General features: G+C 45.0%; 1 protein-coding gene across 1 annotated transcript; it reads right to left on the reverse strand.

Annotated features, from left to right (window-relative positions):
- Positions 1–582: 582 nt before the first annotated feature.
- On the reverse strand, positions 583–16,042 carry LOC136337812 (nuclear body protein SP140-like protein). The gene is made up of 5 exons (XM_066279644.1): positions 15,908–16,042; positions 5,807–5,969; positions 4,537–4,705; positions 2,461–2,544; positions 583–1,275 (listed from the first exon to the last, which is right to left on the reverse strand). The coding sequence occupies exons 2-5, from the start codon at positions 5,966–5,968 to the stop codon at positions 1,238–1,240; spliced, it is 453 nt and encodes a 150-aa protein (XP_066135741.1). The 5' UTR covers position 5,969; positions 15,908–16,042; the 3' UTR covers positions 583–1,237.
- Positions 16,043–21,163: the final 5,121 nt, after the last annotated feature.

Genomic DNA, 21,163 nt, shown 5'->3' on the forward strand with positions numbered 1-21,163 from the left:
CAGGGGCACAGGGACAGCGGGCGGGGGGGGGCAGTGTGTGTGGTTGGTGGGAGCAGCCTTAACCTTGTGTCTAAGCCGCATTCTGGGGTCTGGATTTGAGTGTCCTCTTTTGGCACGTGTCTAAACTACAATAAGTCCGCTGATCCAGCTTTTATCAGTAAGAGAGTTGGTACTTTAAACCCCATCTCTGTCTCAGTCTGTCAGTCAGTTAGTGTGAAACTTAGGTGGGGGCCCTGGCCGGTTTGCTCAGTGAATAGAGCGTTGGCCCATCCTGCGAGTGTCCCAGGTTCATCCCTGGTCCTGGCACACAAGAGGAGCCACCATCTGCTTCTCTTCCCCTCCCTCTCCACCCCCCACTCTCCCCCTCTTGCAGTCAGTGGCTCCACTGGTTCCAGCGTTGGCCCTGAGTGCTGAGCAGAGCTTGGTAGGTCCGAGCACTGGGCTGGGGGCATGCTATGAAGGACTCAGCTGGGCATGGCCACTTCTGTGCTCTGAGGTTCTCGTATGTGCCCTGATTAGGGATCACACCTGCAAGCTCTTTAATTTCAGGACAATGACCTAACCAAGGTAATAATAGTTTGTTTTGTTTTTTAATTTTTATTTATCAATTTTAGAGAAAGCAGAAAGGAAGAGGGAGAGAGAGAGAGACAGAAACATCAAGCTGTTCCTATATGTGCCCTTCAGGCATTTGGGGACAGCGTCAGACTCGCTTCCTCCGAGGAGGATGGAAAAGGGTCTGCATGGGAGTCACACGGTGTCGATGGTCCTGTGTGAGTGACACAGGGTACCCTGACCCAGCAGAGACATGCTCTTCTCGCTGCAGTGCTGGCCACTGGATGTGACCTCAAAGCACCACAGATTCCCGCAAGACAGAGGTAAAAACTGTGCAGTCAGGTGTTCAGGAAAAACATGCAGGTCAGGCTGTCGTGAGAGAGCAGGCTTTGCACGTAAGGGCACCACGGAGCGCTCCCACCAGGGACCCACAGTACCAAGACTCTGTCATCTGAGTCCCTGGAGAAATCACAGATGAAGACATTGACCTTTCTGGGCAATTAGTACAGATAGGAAGCAGCCCTCCCCCCAGCACATTGCAGAAAGGGACAAGAATCACAGAACAGGCAACGGGAACAGACAAAGATAAGACAGGACGGATCTTTTCCAAGGAATTCGGTGTTTCTTAGTTTCTGTTTTTAATTGAAGTTATAGTGGTGACGTGGGTTTGCCAAACCATACAAGGTCAAGGGTTCAGAGTTTGCTTCAGGTTTTCACCAGTTCCTGGGGAAACAAAACAAGTTTATTTCAGATATTGAAGTATGTGCTGTGTTGATCTCCCATAATCCCATTTTCTCCTTTACAAAGTGGGACCTGAAATCCTGCCCTGCGGGTATGAGTGTAGAGCTCATCTGGACAGGAGGACGCACCTGGCCCCGATTTTGGCTCACATCCCTGACCCTGGCCCTCAGCTGCACCCTGAGCCTCAGTCAAGCCTTCTCACTGAGATCATCCACCAGTCACTCAGAACCTGGTGATGACTCTTCCTGTCACCCGTGGCCATAGTCAGCCTGTTTCTGTCCTTAGAACTGCCCTTGTCTGGTGGCCTCACCTTATTTCCTGCAAAGTGATGTCTCTTTGTCCCCACCCCTCTTCACACCTCACCCCCCTCTGCACTCCTGTTTACTGTCTTGTTAGTCTTTCTATGAGGATTGAGTGTGTGTTGATAAGATCACAGGTTCTGGGTTCATCCTGTTTTTTTGACCACAGGCCAACCACGCACATGGTTTCCCTAGATTTCAGGCTTCTTTTCTGAGAATGGGTGGAGAGTGATACTGCCCCCAAGGCAGCAGTGAGCATTAGGCCCACCTCTGCCAGAGCAAATGCTCAGTAGGTGACTCTTAGCAATGTGGTTGTTTTGTTGTGTCCTTCACCCCATCTCTTATTACCCCCCCTTCTTCCTCTCTCTCAAAGTACCCACCCACTCCCCCTCAAACACATCTCACCACTTCCTCGCCTCTCTCCCTGTGTGACTGCCGATCTCCTTGAGTATTTCTGCTCCTGATCAGCACCCCCCATGTTTAAATCAGTCTCTTCTTCCATCATCAAGGATCTCCTTCTGGTTTGACCCTGTGCCCATAGTTCCCAGCCCTTCCCAGCTCACACTGATCTCCTCCTACAGGGGTCCTTCCAGATCACCATTACTGCCGGGTCAGTATTCTCTTTAAACCTGGTTTCTTGACACACTGGGTTCTCGTTCCTCTGTCTTGTTTATTGTCCAATGGTCTCATCAGAGCTGTTCCTCTGGTCAGATGATCAGGCCCTGGTCAGATGTTCATACCAACACCCTCCCTGCCATTGCATGCTCCTCAACAGTTCTTCCCTGATCCTCAATCAGACTCAGATCCCGTCTCCCTTAATCCTTTCCTAGTAGGAGTTGAGAATTGGATTTTATGTGTTTGCAATAACCTTGTTCAAGGCTTAGTGGGATGTTGGGGAGCTCTTCCTTTTCTTCTTCATCGCTTTCTGGGAAAAAGTTTTTGTCTGCTATCTCTGAAGACAGAAGAAGAGGAGAAGACAATTAGAGATCATCACTGAGAATAGTGACATCATCTTAAATTACAAGTTCAGGAATTTCCAGCCCTTGGGTCACTCAGAGCTCAGTTGATAGGAATTCTCACAGTAAAGTTCCATCATCCTGTTGACAGAGGAGCACCCACAACAAGGGAGCCCTTACACTTCCTATGCAGACAGGAGCCCCTCAAGTCTTAGGATAAAGAAGTCACAGAGAGGTCGTGAGCTTGTTACTCGTGGGACAACATCAAGTGGTTGAGAAAATGTGTATGAAAATGAATAATGTGCTATTTATCTTAGACTGTGTTTGCTCTGACTGTTCAATCTGTAAGGAACTCCTTGGGAGCGCACCTGTGTAAAAGAGAAAATACCCCACAATTTTAAAGATGTGGCTGCACCACGGAGGGTTTTAGCTTAATTGAGTCAGGGAGGATGAGTGCTACCCAAAGAGGCAATCAGAGGACATGGAGCAACTAGACAGATGTCCCAGGACCACGCAGATCCCAGGATGAGGAAGGACACTCTCTGAAGTCACAAGCAGGGACTGAATATAGTGGCACAGGGACCTGGGAGGCTGGCAGAGAGGGGAGAACACAGCACCAGCCCAGAGCCTCTGCCTGTAGCTGACCCAGAACACACATGGAGGAAGAAATCACCCAAACTCCTTGGGTAGGTCTCTGCAGGGAGTCCAGGGAGGAGACAGAGGGAAGCAGTAGGCTCAGATGCCTCAGGGCTGCTGGCAGGGGTACTTGCTGGGGCAAGGCACCTGTGCTTACATCCTTTACCAGCTCTTTACCGTGTAGTAAATAACCTCAGATTCCTTAGCTTTAGACCCACAGCTTTCAAAACCCTTTTTCAGTTTACTCCCCTTTGCAGCATCTCGCACAGTCTGCTTCTCACTCTGAGAGTAATGCCCTCTGCCCTTGTTCTGCGGACACACGGGACCTGGAACGCTCTATGCCCGCCCCTGTGGCCTGTGCATCCCCAGTTCATACAGCCATTTTTCTTGTGACTTCTCCCACATTACTTGGAGATCTTGAAACCAAAATTGTGTTAGAATAAAAAAATTTTCTAGGCAAGTCAAAAAAAATTATCGGAGGACATTTTCTTTACCAAAAACCAATTAAAAAGTATAAAACCATGCCTTCTCAGGAAATAAGTAGGGAATCATACGAGTAATTCTGTGTAGTATCAAAAATCATCTCTGGCAGAGCAATAGGTTCTGTGGTTATTTGATTGTTGAATGCATTTATTGTAGAGAATGACTTAATAAAACTATTTCTTCTATAAGAGCCAATTTGACCTTGAATTAAATTTCTTGCTCATTACTCTAATCACCTGATGAAGGTGGCCCCTCTTCCGTGTTACTAGGCCAGCACTGGGCTTACAGTTTAAAATGACCAGTGACAGTTGCTAGATAAAGCCTGGGAGGAACCAGATATAAACTATAAGCCATAATTGCGCCTCCTCCAATGTGGTGACTCTTATATGTTGGCTGTCCCTTGTGCTACCCTGAAAGTTATGACTACAAAGTTGTTACACTGGACATTGACTCCCCTGAGCGTGGCGCTGCTAGGCAAGGGTGGATTTTGGATCCGTAGCTAAGCCGCCATTCGAGGTAAGTGGTAGTCAACTTGTGGACTGCTCTGTGGACAACTGTAAGGAGTCCCACCGAAGAGCAGCAACTGATGCTGCCCTGTGGTCATATAGTGTTTCCTGTCACTTGTCCTAAGTAATCTGATGCCACTGTGGCTCTGGTTGTCCTGTGAGTCTGCCAGCCTCGTGAGGCAGACCTGCAGGTGGGTGTTGCACTGTAGCTATTGTATCCTAAGCACGAAGAGGCTCACGATTTGTGTGTTTTGTTACTGGTTATATCCCCACAGCCCAGCACGGTTTGTGACCCAGAGTAAGAACTCAATATATACATGTGAAAAAGAAGTTGCCCAAAAGTAGATAATAAAACCTTATTACCATTTTTAAACATTCTATAAAAGCGATTTAAACCAGGGTAGTTGTTCCTGATGACATTGTTGAAAATTACTTGCAGATAGGACGGGTCAAATGTCTTCTCCAGCTCACTGAGAATATTGTATATGACTGCTTGTAGAGTACTCCGTCTTTTACACTTTTCTCGAGATACCTTAGAAATAGCAAATGGGGAAAATATAAATGCAGACATCAAGTGACAGAAGAGCCCTAGAAAGGGGTTTATTGTTAATGTATTACAGTGGCCCCACCTAGGTATTTCTTCAGGTACTGTTTTAGAACTTCTCTATGTGTGTGCTAGTAGTGAAACAACTACGACCTCCCTCCTTGAAAATACCCATTTATGAACTGATCTCCTCACTTGTGTACATCAGATGCAGGAAGGGGCAGATGTGAAGAACAACATGGGTTCAAGCTCAGTGACATGTAGCCCTGTCAGATGCTGCCACATGTTTGAGGAATCGACCTAGTAGGTGGTGAGCCGCTGTTCTGTTGTCAGGACAACCCTTGTCCCTTCCCCAGGACTGACTTGGCCTTGAAGAGCTCAAGGGAGCTCAGGGGATAGATTGCACCTTTCTGTGAACTTGGCCATGAAGAAAACCTGTTCATAAGGAAGGAGAAGACTGACATTTCTGTATTTCCACCTCTGGCTCTTTCTAAAGTTAACCTAAATTCCAAGACTCTAGAAATACTAAAAGAAAAAACAAAAAAAGGAACTGAAAAATTTTTGGAAAAACAATATGAAGCATTTTCTTTTCAATTTGTCCTAACAAGACAATTCTCTTTGGATTTTAATGTTCTCAGATCTAAGTATTTAAGTTGATGTTCACTGCCATGAAATGGTGTGTCAATTCTTATTTTATTCAATTAAATCATTAAACTTTGTCATTCATTCTTTAAAATTACATTTAATTCTTAGTTTATGCTACATTTTATATTTAATTTCTCCAAGGCATTATTCACCTAGTTAGACTACCCAATTCAGATAAAGCTTATCACCAGTACTACTCACCCACCTCTAGAGGGCACTGTGGACCCCTGTTTATTCAGATAAACCAGATTATCTCTAGTTAAGGCCTGCTTTTCTTCTCTCTTTGACCTCAGAGGAACCCTCACAGCAGTACTGGAGAAGACCCTCTATCATAGCAGACTCTTCAGTTACCGAATTGTGCTTTGACGTTTGATTCCAGGATATCTAAGCACAACTTAATTTGGGGCTGGTTTACCAGAACGTGACATAATAAACTTCACTTACTTTATACAGTTCATCGCTGATCAGTTTGTTGTCACGGAGATATTCAAGGAAAGGAAATGTTGTTTTTATTGCTTCTGAAATCTCTTTCTTATGGCTTTTGAATAAGTTAAGTGCAATGTCATAGAAAAGTCTGTTGTCTACGTTTTGGTCTTCTGCAGCCATCCTAGGGAGAAAAAACAACACGATAAAAGAGTCACCAACTTTATGACACTCTTGTGGAGGCTGTAACATTTTATATGAGAGATGGCTGTGGAGAAGCAATAAATAGAAAATAAATTGTTTTGAGTGGAAATGAGAACAAACGGAATTGAAGCAATGGACAGAGCTATAATAAAATAAAGCATGGGGGTAAGAAAAACATGTACAGTATTCAAAAATTCCAGTTTGTTATGATAAAACCTATTGTAAAGTTATTTTATCCTAAACCTATCTGGATGTTTTTATGAAAATGTTTTAAAAAGCACCAAAGTGAGATAGAGTAAACAAGTCATCCACAAAGGAATAAGAAACAATAAAATAACTATAGAATCTAACCTTAAAAATGCATCATAATTAACAACTAAAGAAAATAAATCTTAGAAAAATAAAAACAAGGTGCTCCCTCTCTGACATAAAGCAGGTTAGAGAAACACCATCCTGAACTATAAAAGTAGTTCATAAATGTTAATAAGGGGTGGTTTAATAATTATATGATAAAGCATAAACTGAAATTTCACAAGAATATAAACCATTTCTCCTGGGATTTCTGCTTTGTGTAAATATGTTGTATATTATTATTATTATTAACAATGTCTGTTCTATTATTGTATGCAATGAATCTTTCTAAGCATCTGAATGACTGCTATTTCCTGTGAAAATAAGTGTAACCTGAGTCTGTAATTCTGCTTCTCAGTTGATCATTTTATGGCTCTGAAAATAATGTTTTAATAGACATTTTGTATTCCTAAAAGTCATGAAGACTCCTAAGCTTCCTTTTTCAACCAGAAGAAAATTAGTGGCTGTTCCTGGTATCCAACATGTAGCAGGGATTAATAATATCACATTACGGTGTCAAATTCTATAAAAACTAGGTTCTTGTTATGAATTGCAGATTGGAGAGAAGCATTTGTCTACTCTCTTATTATAATTGCCACAAAAATGGTAATTATAAAATTGGTTTCACAGTGGCAAAGAGATTGGCAGAAAGCAGATTTCAACAACAAAACAAGGGTCACAGGAGCAGAGAGGTAGGTGAAGGATGCTTCCAGTGTTCAGGAAAACAGCCAGGGTCCTTGCCCTGCGGAATCTTCGCGATGGTGGAGATTGAAAAGGAGACACGGTGCTGAAACTAACGTGTTATTTGAAAAACGAAGAACTGGCAATAATCCCTCGATAGTACTCTGACCAACTGGAGCCAGGCACCTCTCAGAGGCAAACATGGCTGTCTTTCTATCACCCTGTGTTAACGTTGCCTGTAACTGGATTTCACATATGGAATAGTATATCATGTGTGCTTCTGTGTCTGACTTGTTTTGCTTATCATCTAGTGTTAGGTGATCAGAGTTTGCTCTGGCCTGACCAGGAGGTGGCGCAGTGGACAGAGCATTGGCCTGGGATGCCGAGGTCACAGGGTCAAAACCCCAAGGTTGCTGGCTTGAGCATGGGATCATAGGCATATCCTTATGCTCACTGGCTTGATCCCAAAGGCCGCTGGCTTGAAGCTCAAGGTTGCTGGCCTGAACAAGAGGTCACTGGCTCAGCTGGAGCTCACCCTGGTTAAGGCACATATGAGAAAGCAATCAAAGAACAATTTTGGTGCCACAAAGAAGAACTGATGCTTCCCATCTCCCTTCCTATCAGTCTGTCCCCTGTCCAACACCCCACATCAAACTCAGTCAATCAAAATACTTTCCGACTTTGGGCTGAGAAGTTTTACTTAATAAATATCTATTCTTTTTTCTCTCTCTCTTCCTTTTTTAATGTGAGAAGGGGAAGCAGAGAGACAGACTACTGTTGCACCCTGATCAGGATCCACCAGGCAAGCCGACTAGGGGGCGATGCTCTGCTCATCTTGAGCCATCACTCCATTGCTCAGCAACAGAGCCATTCTTTAGCACCTGAGGTGGAGGCCATGGAGCCATCCTCAATGCCTGAGACCAACTTGCTCAAACCAATTGAGCCATGGCTACAGGAGAAGAGAAAGAAAGAACGGGTAGGGGTAGGAATGGAGAAGTAGATGGCTGTCATTCTTGTTTGCCCTGACCGGGAATCAAATCTAGGGCAGCCACACACCGGGTCCGCACTCTACCACTTAGCCAACCAGACTGGGCCAAATATCTATTCTTAATGTTTCTATAAACATTTTTTATGCCTATATATAATCTATCTATCTAACTGTTTTAAAATGCAACTTCATACATGCTCCTAAATTTTTATGCAATTAATATGTTACTCTTTAATTTTTACTTGTTTCCAACAACATCACTTCTTTGTCCATCCATATCACTCTGTCCACACCTTCCATATAACCCATTTTAATGTCTGTGCTCGTATTCTCCCTTAAATTCTTTGTAGGGATTTAATTTCATCTGCCTATATTTATAACTTAACCATATCTTGGAGATATTTTGTCATAATATATTATTGTGATATTATATTACCTTTTCTGCATCATTAATTTTTCTACATTATATGCCTCTTTTTCCTGCATTACATATGTTTTATATATTAATATCATGAAAAGATTTTCTAACTCATTTAGTATGGTTCAAGTTCATCTATTTACCTATCTATCTATCGCTCTATCTGTCTATCTATCTCTATATTTTTATCCAGTGAATGACTAATATTCAGCAGTACAGGCACATTATCTTTAAAAACACATTAGGATCAATTCCAGGAAAACAGAAAAATAAACCAGTAATGATGAAGACACGAAAATCAAAAACCAACATAGCTAACCCAGGAGATAGTAAAAAGAAGTACATGATGGCAGCTAGCAGGGGACCAAACAGGTCAGATTGAAACAGGTGATGGTTATAACACAGAGGTAATTGGAATGAATGACAGCAATGTTACAGGATGTGAAGAAGGAATTAAAAATACTCTGTTATAAGGCACCTGCACTCTAGATGAAGTGGTATGAAATGCTTATTATGACCTGTAGGCAAACACTAAAAATATTTACAAAGGTGTGAAACTGGTAAGTTAATCAAAGAATGAGATGAAATCATGTAGTTGCTAAATGAATCCAGAGGAGGCAGGAAAAGAGGCACAGGGGAAGAAACAAAGAAGAAATACAATGAATAGAGGGGAGTTACAAACCTGACGGATGTTAATTCACATACTAATAATGACTTGCAATGTCAATGGTCTTAATATTCCAATTAAAAAGCGGAGATAGTTAAAGAGACTGAAAATTTAAAAACTGTACTTGTCCAGGAAATAAACCTTTGAATGTAAAGACTTATGTTAAGAATGGAGACTGAGATATCATGCTGACACTATTCAAGATATAGATGGAGTAGCTATATTATTTCCAGACAAAGAAGATTCAGAAGGAGAAATAAGGTATTATACATGGAAGAAGGGTCTGTTTTCCAAGAAGATGTGACAATCTTTAACCTGCATTTACCTACATACATAACATCAAATAATGGAAGAAAAAAAATGAGAAGAACTACAAGTAGAAATGAACAAGTGCACTGCTAGAGTTTGATACTTCAATACCTCCTTTAATTCTAGCAGGGTAAGAATCAACAAAGAAATAGTTCATTTGAACATTACTGTCGACTAACCTGATATATTTGATATTTATAGAGCACTTCATTCAGCAACACTGAATTACACAGAGTCCAGATGACAGGGAAAACTCACCTTCACAGAGTAAGAACAATTCCTAGATCATAAAACTCAGTTTAGCAAAAGGAATAGAAATCATGAAGAGTATGTTCTCAGACAACAAAGGAATGAAACTAGAAATCAGTAACAGGGAGATAGATTGAAACTCTTCAAATATTTAGAGATCAAAAACTACATGTCTAAGTCACATGAGGGTGATAGAAAAACTCTCGAGAAAATTTTAAGTCATTGAAATAAATACAATTAAACATACAATTTATCAAATTTTGGTGATGCAGAAAAAGCAGTGATCAGAGGGAAATGTATTCCTTGAAATACATATATTAGAAAATAAAGAAATATCTAAAACAAAAATCTAAGTTTCCCATGTAGGAAACTAGAAATAAAAGATAACACAAAAAAGAGAACTTTAAAAGTAAAATAGATAAAAGTACATTAAATAAAAATTAATTTGAAAGGAATAACTGAGATTGAAATTAAGATAACCACAGAGAAAAATCTACAATACCTTATGTTGGTTCTTGGAAAAGATTGGCAAAATTGATAAACTTTTTACTAGCTTAATAAAAAAAAAAAAAGAGAAAAGACACAAATTACCCATATTAAAAGTGAAAGTGGGATTATCACAACTGATCGCAGGTTTATTCAAAGGAAAATCAAAGAAATCTATAAACAAATCTATGCCAACCAGTTTGATCACGTGTAATCTGGGCCCTGCTTTGTTTCAGGTAATCAACCTCATTACTTTATATGAGTATACCCTGACCAGACAGTGATGCAGTGGATAGACTGTCTGCCTGGGATGCTGAGAACCCAGGTTTGAAACCTTGAGGTTACTAGCTTGAACGTGGGCACACCAGCTTGAGTGCAGGTTCATAGACATGACCCCATGGTCGCTGACTTGAGCCCAAAGGTTGTAACCGAGAAGAGGGGAACCACTCACATGTGGAAGATTTCAATATCTGGAGGTTCCATGTCTTGTATATAAAATTGCTATTATTCAGTAAAAACTAATTACTATCAAAAGGTAGAAGTAGTGGATAAAAATCAACAGTAAAAAGACATAATACAGGCTAGAGATACAAGTGAGCACACAAACATAATGATTAAAATTCACAAGAAAATAAGATAAAAAAGAGAAAAGAAAATTTCATTAGAGAATTGAAATGCACAGAAAATAATCAATGAATATTTCAGAGCTGAGAAATACAATGTCTTAAATTAAACTCAGTGGAAGTATTTAGCAGAAGATTGAATTATAAACAAAATGTAATTAGTGAATTAGCAAGGTGGAAGTTTGATGATATCCAACTAATGTTCAGTGATGTTCAAATGGAATATTCAATATTGGTGTGAGGGATATGTGAGATGGAGCCAGCAGTATATAAGTTATACTATGAGTTTTAGAAAAGGAAGGGGAGCTGTTGACGGGAGGGCGGAAGGACTATTTGAAGAGTATTGTCTGAGGAATTTTCAATACAGATGAAGACATCAACTCACAAATTTAAGAAACTCTGACAATCCCAACAGAAAAAAATACAAAATGAACAAAACAAAACAAAACAAAATGTTGAGACACATCACAGTAAAATGCTAAGAGAAAAATCTTAGAAACAATCAGAGAAAAACTTCATGAACTGCAACCGAATTCCAAGCCATCATCGGAGAGATGACAGTGAATCCACGACCCCCACAGTCAGCGACCACAGTTTGAGGTGCAGTGGAGAGGGCTTAATAAACCCAATGCACTCAGCCTCCACACGCGACTTCGCTTTCTGTGAATAAAACATGAAAGCTGGAAAAAGCACTTAAGTGTTATGAGTGAAAATGCTCTAAGGATTTATTATGCAAAAGCTAAGGGGAAGGAGAAAGCAGGGAGTTGTGGGAGCACACAGAAGCCCCTTCTGACGTCAGGGCATTTGCTGATCCCAGTGAATCAGATGCTTGGGTTTGACAACCTCAGTGCAAGAGGGACAGAAACTGAGTTTATTTACTCTCTAATAAACACAGGGTGGAGAGTCCAGCGGGAGTCCAGACCAGGCCAATGGAGGCGTTGTGTTCCCGGGGGCAGCAAACAGAAATCCTTTCCTTTTTTTTTTTTTTTGCATTTTTCTGAAGCTGGAAACGGGGAGGCAGTCAGACAGACTCCCGCATGCGCCCGACCGGGATCCACCCGGCACGCCCACCAAGGGGCGATGCTCTGCCCCTCTGGGGCGTCGCTCTGTCACAACCAGAGCCACTCTAGCACCTGGGGCAGAGGTCAAGGAGCCATCCCCAGCGCCCGGGCCATCTTTTGCTCCAATGGAGCCTCGGCTGCGGGAGGGGAAGAGAGAGACAGAGAGGAAGGAGGGGGGAAGGGGTTGAGAAGCAGATGGCGCTTCTCCTGTGTGCCCTGGCAGGGAATTGAACCTAGGACTTCCGCACGCCAGGCCGACGCTCTACCACCGAGATATCCTTTCCAAAGACTCCTGCCTTCACTGCAGGCCTACATTTCACTCCAAAATGGGTTTTTCAAAAGACTTGTGTATAAAGGCAGAGACAACCGAAAAAATAGGCAAAATAACCTTTGCCAATAAGTTTGGAAAGGAAAAAATAACAACTTTAGGGAAGAAGCCTGGCAGTGAGCACTGGAACCACAGAGCAAGGTGAGTGAGCTTCCCAGGTGATAGGTCAGGGCGACATCTCCCTGAGAAAAGTGACTAGAAGGGCATTTCTCTTGAATTCTTTACTAAAACCCATAATCCCACTCAAATAAAAAAAATCAAGACAAACCGAAATTGAGGGAGTATTTAAACTATGCCTGACTAGTACTTTTCAAACTATCAAGGTCATGGAAACTCAGAAAAACTGAAGAACTGTCACAGATCAGAGGAACAGGTGACAGGATGACTGAAGGCCATGTGGTACCTGCAGTGAGTCCTGAAACCAAATAAGGACTTTACTGGAAGAAGCATTGAAATTTAAGACATCTGTGGTTTAGTTGACACTGAAGTAGCAATGTTATTTTTTATTTTGACGAATGTACCCAGGAGTGTCAGAGCAAACATCACAGGAAATGAAACTGGGTGTGAGTACCCGGAAACTCTCTCTATCTTCACAGCTCTGCTGCAAATGCAAAATTATTCCAAAACAATTGTTGATTTAAAAAAAAAATCTCTGTGAGAACAGCAAAAACGGCCAGGAACACATATCAGAAGTCAACTACACAACTTCTTTACTCTGCAAGTTTCCATATTAAAGCAGACCACCTACAGCAAAGATCATCCCTGATGGTACCAGAGGAAGTGTTCCCTGTGGGACAGGGCTCAGGATGACAGGTCATTATCCAACTGTGGTCACCACATACTGGAAGTCCCGGCCAACACAGTAGGGTGAGGGAAAGAGAGAACAAGTGTAAAGACAAGGGATAATGAAGAGACAAAATTGTCATTATATATACATTGTGTAAATTTACATATATCACCTTGTAAGTTATTGAAATCAGAAAGTGGAAACAGTTAAATTTGTTTTTATATCTTAGTAGCAGGCAGCTAGAAAGTTTACTTTAAATTATGCAGATTTAACAGCATAATGGATCTATGGATAAATCTAACATAATGAGTATAAAACCTCTAGGGAGAAAGCTGTATAGCTAGTATAAAACATTTTATACTAATAATATACATGCGCCATATTCATGAGATAGAAAACACAATATAAAAATGTCAATTTACTTCTGATGGCTGCGCAGATTAATTGCAATCCTAAAAAACATCGCAACACGATTCTGACAGGCTGACTTGGAGATGCAAAGGGCCGGGACACTTTGATGGAGGAAGGAGGGTGGGACGAGGTACACCAGATGTCAGGGCGCACACGGAGCCGTGCTCACTGTGACGGTCAGTGTGACAGGAGGAGAGGCTCTCGGGGCAGGGACGGAGCAGAGAGCCCGGGGCAGCACCGCAGAGCAGAGGGAAATGGATGGCAAACCAGACACCGTGTCTCAGAAACACCGACAGGAAGAAGGTGGGGCCTTCAAAGTGAGCCTCAGATGCCTAGAAATTCAGTCTCAGACATCTGAAGAAAGAATCCCCCCTAGGTGAAGGCGGTGCCCACGGGGCGAGGGAAAAGGCGGGTCAGCATGAGTGCGGGGCCAGGGCCAGGGCAGGAGCAGGGTAAGGGCCAGCGCAGACAGCAGACTGGACGGGTCAGTCTGGGGGACAGCCCGGACAACATGGACGACATCCCAGAAACACCTGAGCCCACCCTAACACCTACGTAATAAAGGAACAGTGTGCAGGAGGGCTGATAGAGAACAAAATGTGGTGCCTGACCAGCGGTGGCGCAGTGGATAGAGTGTCGGACTGGGACGCGGAGGATGCCGGTTCGAGACCCTGAGGTCGCTGACTTGAGCAAGGGGTCACTCTGTCTGCGGTAGCCCCCCCAGTCAAGGCTCATAGGAGAAAGTAATGAATGAACAACTAAGGAGCTGCAATGAAGAACTGATACTTCTCATCTCTTCCCCTTCCTGTCGGTCCCTATCTGTCCCTCTGTCTGTCTCTCTCTGTCTCTGTAACAACAATAAAAAAGAACGAAATGTGGTTAAAGTCGAGCCTACAGCACTGTTGAGGGAAGCTGAGAGTCCCGTCCTCCACCCACCCCTGCCAAAGAAACAATAAAATTTTCAAATAAGAAATTATAAGAATCAAAAAAGCCAAAATAAAAGTAATTGTCATGGAGAAAAAATTGGAGACAACCATTCCGAACAGAAAGTAAAAAACTAAAAGGATGAAAATATTAAGGAGCAGATAAAAGTATAAATGTTAAAGTTGCATTAATGAAAAAATAATTTTGCCCAAAATTTGAAGAGTGAAAACTTTATAGACATGTTAGAGAAGGAACAATCTTTGAAATACAGGTAGGATCAAATCTGCCATCTTAAAGAACACAAGAACTATGTTTAAACCGAGTGCGCGTGAAAATCACCCGCAAAGCTTTGCATTGCTTTCATGTATCCATAATAACCAGGTGTACCTACCCTAGAAAATCAATATGGCAAGTCTATACTGTAAATTTCCAGCTTTATTATGATAGAAGTCACCATAAACCAAGTTAAAGACAAGGAAAGTATATTTCTAAAGTTCAGACTACGGAGCAAACTCTCCCTTATTAAAACAAGGGCAATCATTTCAACTGATAACACTGGCCAAAAACACAACAGTCATTCATAAAAGAATTGATTCAAATGGCCAATAGACACAAAGACTGTTCAACATTCCATTCAAATCAGCGACATGCACCTGGTCCTGTGGCACGTTGTGAAGTCCGGGTGGGCAGAGATGGCTCTTCAGCAATGCTAGGAGAATATAGTGCTTCGGCCATTTAAAGGACAGTCGGGCAGGATCTATAGACAGGTGAGCACTATTACCCTCCCTGATGTCACACTGCGGTGTCTAAAACTAGACAAATACTTGGGTACATGCAAGAACAAAGAGGTATAAACCTATTATATGCACAGCTTAGGGAAAACGGAACCACTGGAAAATACACAGATGTAAGTCAATAGATGGGAGGATGGTGTATACATTATGGTGTGTGAACCCCATAGAGTAGGACACAGGCAGTGGAAAGAGAAAGACTCATGTGGTGATGAAAGTGAAAAGGTTTCTAGCTTCTTTCTGGTTAGAGGTAGAGCCATTCCAGAACAGGAAATCACCGCACACATGGAAACACTCAGCCTGCACTAGTCTTGTCATCTTGGTCCTTCCCCTCTCTTTTATTCCCTTAAGTCAAGATCTCTGGAGAAGGAGCCTGACCCCAGCTGGAGATGGGAGAGGCCGGAGCTGACCGTCCCCAGGTCAGGCAGGAGACCAGGCACCCAGTGTTTGAAAATCAGTCGTGTGTTTGCCTTGAATCCTATATTTTCTAAAGTACCCTCTTTGAAATGATCCAGGGTGAAGGCAGAGGAGGCTAGAAAGAAACGAGAGGGTTCAGAGCTCACGAGAAAATAACAAATCTCTGTCTCAAAGCAACAGAAAAGAGGGACAGGCCCGCCCGCGGAGCAGTGGCTGGAGGACAGGAGTCCTGTGGTTGTGGCAGCTGCACTCACTCCAGCAGCTGTCCCTCCGCAGGTTAAAGCTCTGACTTCCTCATTACCTATCCCTGCATTTCAGTACAGTGCTCCTGAGTGTTCTGGTAAAGCAGGACTGAAGTCAAGGTTGAGACGAGTGTCTAAAGACAGACATTCAAGAGAAAGTTAGAGGAAGGGAGACAGAGACTGACCTGGTGCTGAGGTCGCCTCCTCGACTGGTTATCTTTTGGCTCAAGGCCCAGCCTGAACTTCTGATCCTCTGGTGTCCCGAGTCTGGTACCAGTGTGGCTGCCCAGCCCTGAGCAAGAAGTTTTGAGTGAACTCAACTAGAAAGGGATCCACCCAAATGACGAAAGAGAAGTGAAACTAATGTTCTGTGTGCTGTGAGATGCTGTCTCTCCCCTCCAATAGCCCTACAGTCCTTCTCAGCCATCCTGACCCGTGGCAGCAAGAGGGCGGGACAAGGACTGAAGGGACCTGGACAGCCAAGAAAGGAGAACCCCAGGGGACCAGGACCAGCCCCCAGGGACTCTATTGTTTGTGCAGAGCCGTCTAAAACATCTTGTGAATCCACTGTCTTCAGCTGCTGCCACTCCTAAGAAGGTCTTGAGCTGATATGGGCTGAGGGGGAATTCCATGTGGCCCAGGACCTTGTGGAGGTGACTATGGGGGAAAGAGGGAAAGACAGAAACTGCAGATCTTCAGCCAGGACATAGAGAGCTCAGAGCCAACCAAGTGAGTCCTGGGCTTTGGACACGGGCTGGAGAAGCTAACATTCTCTCCAGCGATGGATTCCACATAGACTCCAATGAGGCCAACCTCCTGCAGCTGTGGTTAAGGGTTCTCACCCAATTACACTGAGGACACAGGGGAAAGTTTACCTTCCCTCCAAGTCTGTTCTTTGTTTTCCCCAAAGGAGTGAATATCAATTTCTTAGGGACAGATTCCACACACTGATGAGCACATCTGTGTCCCAGGCCCGCACACAGGGGTGTCCACTCCCCCTAGACCAGTGAGCTGAGCCTCTCCCCGGCACAGCTGTCCTCTGCTGCTGGTCTCCATGGGACTCATGGTGCAGACAGAGTCTAGCAGAGCCCACAGCTGTCCTTTCTAGTGTCCCCTCTCCTCTGTTCTTGGACAGCAGGCAACCAGTTCACCACCGTAGCAAATGTTGGCATTAATGTGTCAGTTTTCCTGAGTCTGCTGAGAGTCACCACCATCAGCATGTGAATTAGAGGCTGATAGCAGTCGCTGGGTGGGCAGTCTGCAGGGGCCAGTCTCCCGGGTGGGCACTCTCACCCTGGGGCTGCCTGACCTGAGGGAAGGACACGTCCCTGTGGGGTCAGAGGGAGCTGGGCACACTGCACCCTGTGGACAGCAGTGCCCCTGAGGTGTTAGGAGCCCCTGTGGACAAACACAGTTTCCTTCACCCAGAGAACAACGTCAGACCTACACAGGTTAGGAACCAGACTGGACCATCTCAGAAGCAGGCTGAAGCCCTCACAGTGCTGCTGGACTGAGCACTGAGGTGTCACGTGTTGCACATGACGCGCCAAGGGGACGGGCTTCCTCAGCGTCACCAGGAGCAGCTGCCCTTCAGGCCCCAGTAGTGGGCTGTGTCTCCACCTGGGAGATCCTGTGGGGACAGGTTTGTCCCTGAGACTAGACAGAGAGTCCAGGACCTGACAGTTCTCAGCAGGAGGGCGCGGCTGCAGCAGCCCCAGCAGCCCCTGGGCCAGAGGATGGAGACCTGGGCACCGCTGTGGGTGCAGAGAGGCAGAGGGAGGGGCCCTGAGGCTTCAGTGGGGACACTCAGGCCCCGCACCCAGGGCCCCTTCTAGGAGGTGGCCCCTCAATCAGCAGGACTCCTGGTCTCCTTTCCCCCTTCTCTCTGGGGAGATGCTCAGGCGGGGAGTCTGTGAAGGGGAGTCTGCTCTGGGGGGTTCTCCCTGGGCTCCCCCTGCCGTGGAGGCCAGGGCTCTGCACTCCTCCGAGCTCAGGGACACAGGGACAGTGGGTGGGGGGCGGTGTGTGTGGTTGGTGGGAGCAGCCTGAACCTTGTGGCTAAGCCGCATTCTGGGGTCTGGATTTGAGTGTCCTCTTTTGGCACGTGTCTAAACTACCATATGTCCGCTGATGCAGCTTCTATTAGGAAGAGAGTTTGTATTTTTAACCCCATCTCTGTCTCAGTCTTTGTCAGTTAGTGTGAAACTTAGGTGGGGGCCCTGGCCGGTTGGCTTAGTGGATAGAGCGTTGGCCCGTCCTGCGACTGTCCCAGGTTCATCCCTGGTCCTGGCACACAAGAGAAGCCACCATCTGCTTCTCTTCCCCTCCCTCTCCACCCCCCACTCTCCCCCTCTTGCAGTCAGTGGCTCCACTGGTTCCAGCGTTGGCCCTGAGTGCTGAGCAGAGCTTGGTAGGTCCGAGCACTGGGCTGGGGGCATGCTATGAAGGACTCAGCTGGGCATGGGCACTTCTGTGCTCTGAGGTTCTCGTATGTGCCCTGATTAGGGATCACACCTGCAAGCTCTTTAATTTCAGGACAATGACCTAACCAAGGAAATAGTAGTTCATTTTGTTTTAATTTTTTTTTTTTTTTTTTTTTCATTTTTCTGAAGCTGGAAACAGGGAGAGACAGTCAGACAGACTCCTGCATGCGCCCGACTGGGATCCACCCGGCACGCCCATCAGGGGCGACGCTCTGCCCACCAGGGGGCGATGCTCTGCCCATCCTGGGCATCGCCATGTTGCGACTAGAGCCACTCTAGCGCCTGGGGCAGAGGCCACAGAGCCATCCCCAGCGCCCGGGCCATCTTTGCTCCAATGGAGCCTTGGCTGCGGGAGGGGAAGAGAGAGACAGAGAGGGAAAGCGCGGCGGAGGGGTGGAGAAGCAAATGGGCGCTTCTCCTGTGTGCCCTGGCCGGGAATCGAACCCGGGTCCTCCGTACGCTAGGCCGACGCTCTACCACTGAGCCAACTGGCCAGGGCTTGTTTTAAATTTTTATTTATCGATTTTAGAGAGAGCAGAAAGGAAAGAGGGAAGAAAGAGAAAGAAACATCAACTGTTCCTGTATGTGCCCTTCAGGCATTTGAGGTGCAGCGTCAGACCTGCTGCCCCGAGGAGGATGGAGAAGAGTCTGCATGGGAGTCACACAGTGTCGATGGTCCTGTGTGAGTGACACAGGGTACCCTGACCCAGCAGAGACACGCTCTTCTCGCTGCAGTGCTGGCCACCACTGGATGTGACCTCAAAGTACCGCAGATTCACTCAAGACAGAGTAGAAAGTGTGACCAGGCGGTGGCACAGTGGATAGAGCGTCAGACTGGAATGCCAAGGACCCAGGTTCGAGACCCCGAGGTCATCCACTTGAGCGCGGGCTCATCTGGTTTGAGCAAAACTCACCAGCTTGGACCCAAGGTCGCTGGCTCGAGCAAGGGGTTACTCGGTCTGCTGTAGCCCCACGGTCAAAGTACATATGAGAAAGCAGTCAATGAACAACTATGGTTTCTCAACAAAAAACTAATGATTTATGCTTCTCATCTTTCTCTGTTCCTGTCTATCTGTCCCTATCTATCCCTCTCTCTGACTCTTTCTCTGCGTCTCTAAAAATCAATCAATCAATCAATAAAAAGTCAGAGTAGAAGACTGTGCAGTCAGGTATTCAGCCAAAACATGCAGGTCAGGCTGTCGTGAGAGAGCAGGCTTTGCACGTAAGAGCACCATGGAGCGGTCCCATCAGGAACCCACAGTTCCAAGACTCTGTCATCCAAGTCCCTGGAGAAATCACAGATGAAGACATTGACCTTTCTGGACAATTAGTACAGATAGGAGGCAGCCCTCCCCCAGCACATTGCAGAAAGGGACAAGAATCACAGAACAGGCAACGGGAACAGACAAAGATAAGACGAGACGGATCTTTTGCAAGGAAGTCGGTGTTTCTTAGTTTCTGCTTTTAACTGAAGTTACAGTGGTGACATGGGTTTGTCAAACCATACAAGGTCAAGGATTCAGAGTTTGTTATAGGTTTTCACCAGTTCCTGGGGAAACAAAACAAGTTTATTTCAGATATGGAAGTATGTGCTGTGTTGGTCTCCCATAATCCCATTTTAATCTTTACAAAGTGGGACCTGAAGTCCTGCCCTGCGGGTATGAGTGCACAGCCCATCTGGACAGGAGGACGCAGCTGGCCCCGATCCTGGACACGACCCCGACCCTGGCCCTCAGCTGCCACCCTGGCCTCAGTCAAGCCTTCTCACTGAGATCTTCCCCCAGCCACTCAGAACCTGGTGATGACTCTTCCTGTCACCCGTGGCCATAGTCAGCCTGTTTCTGTCCTTAGAAGTGCATCTAGATGATGGCCTCACCTTATTTCCTGCAAAGTGATGTCTCCTTGTCCCCACCCCTCTTCACACCACACCCCCCTCTGCACTCCTGTTTACTGTCTTGTTAGTCTTTCTATGAGAATTGAGTGTACGTTGTTAAGATCACAGGTTCTGGGTTCATCCTGTTTTTTTTTTTGTTTGTTTTTTTTTTTTGTTTGTTTGTTTGTTTTTACCACAGGCCAACCACCCACACGGTCTCCCTAGAGTTCAGTCTCCTTTTCTGAGAATGGGTGGAGAGTGATACTGCCCCCAAGGCAGCTATGAGCACCAAGCCCATCTCTGCCAGAGCAAATGCTCAGTAGGTGAGCTCTTGGTGATAGGGTTGTTATCCATCAAGTCTCTCCTTCTGGTTTGACCCTGTGCCCATAGTTCTCAGCCCTTCCCAGCTTCACACTGATCTCCTCCTACAGGGGTCCTTCCAGATCACCTTTACTTCCGGGTCAGCATTGTCTTTAAACCTGGTTTCCTGACACACTGCGTTCTCATTCCTCTGTCTTGGCTATTGGGTCAATGGTCTCATCAGAGCTGTTCCTCTAAGATAAGCCCCTGGTCAAATGCTCATCCCAGCACCCTCCCTGCCTTTTCCAAGCTCCTCCACAGTTCTTCCCTGGTCCCCAAATCCACTCAGGACTCAGGTCCCACCTCCCTTTCTCCTTTTCTCTAAACAAAAGAGAATTGGGTTTTGTGTGTTTATAATCACCTAGTTCAAGGCTTAGTGTGTCTTAGGGTTCCCTGTATTCTTTTTTCCGTCATTTTCATGGTGACAAATTTTCTCTTGGGTCACTGAAGAGAGAGAAACAAATAAAAATTAGAGTTCTCCACCACATTTCAGGAATATTATCTCAAATTTTCATGTTTAGTAATTTCCAGCCTTCTGCCCCCTCAGAACTTAATGAGTCCCAGTCTTTATGGCAAAGTTCCTTGTGAGATGTGGGACCAAAAAGAGAAACCTTAACAAGGGAACCCTTATGTTTTCTAGACAGAAACAAGCACCTTGAAATCAAGAATCCAGCAATCATGGAGAAGTCATGAGCCTGTTATTTATGTAAAACATAATTTACAGA

The sequence above is a fragment of the Saccopteryx bilineata genome, chromosome 5, assembly GCF_036850765.1.
Source record: "Saccopteryx bilineata isolate mSacBil1 chromosome 5, mSacBil1_pri_phased_curated, whole genome shotgun sequence".
NCBI lineage: Eukaryota > Metazoa > Chordata > Mammalia > Chiroptera > Emballonuridae > Saccopteryx > Saccopteryx bilineata.

Bases quoted from the DNA above. Each gene is read 5' to 3' on its own strand.
- LOC136337812 (XM_066279644.1), bottom strand. From the start codon at position 5,968: ATGGCTGCAGAAGACCAAAACGTAGACAACAGACTTTTCTATGACATT. The intron at 2,545-4,536 runs GTAATAAGGTTT...TTCTGTCTTCAG, and splicing joins TTATAGAATGTTTAAAAATG to AGATAGCAGACAAAAACTTT. The intron at 1,276-2,460 runs GTTATTGCAAAC...TTGTTTCCCCAG, and splicing joins CCCACTAAGCCTTGAACAAG to GAACTGGTGAAAACCTGAAG.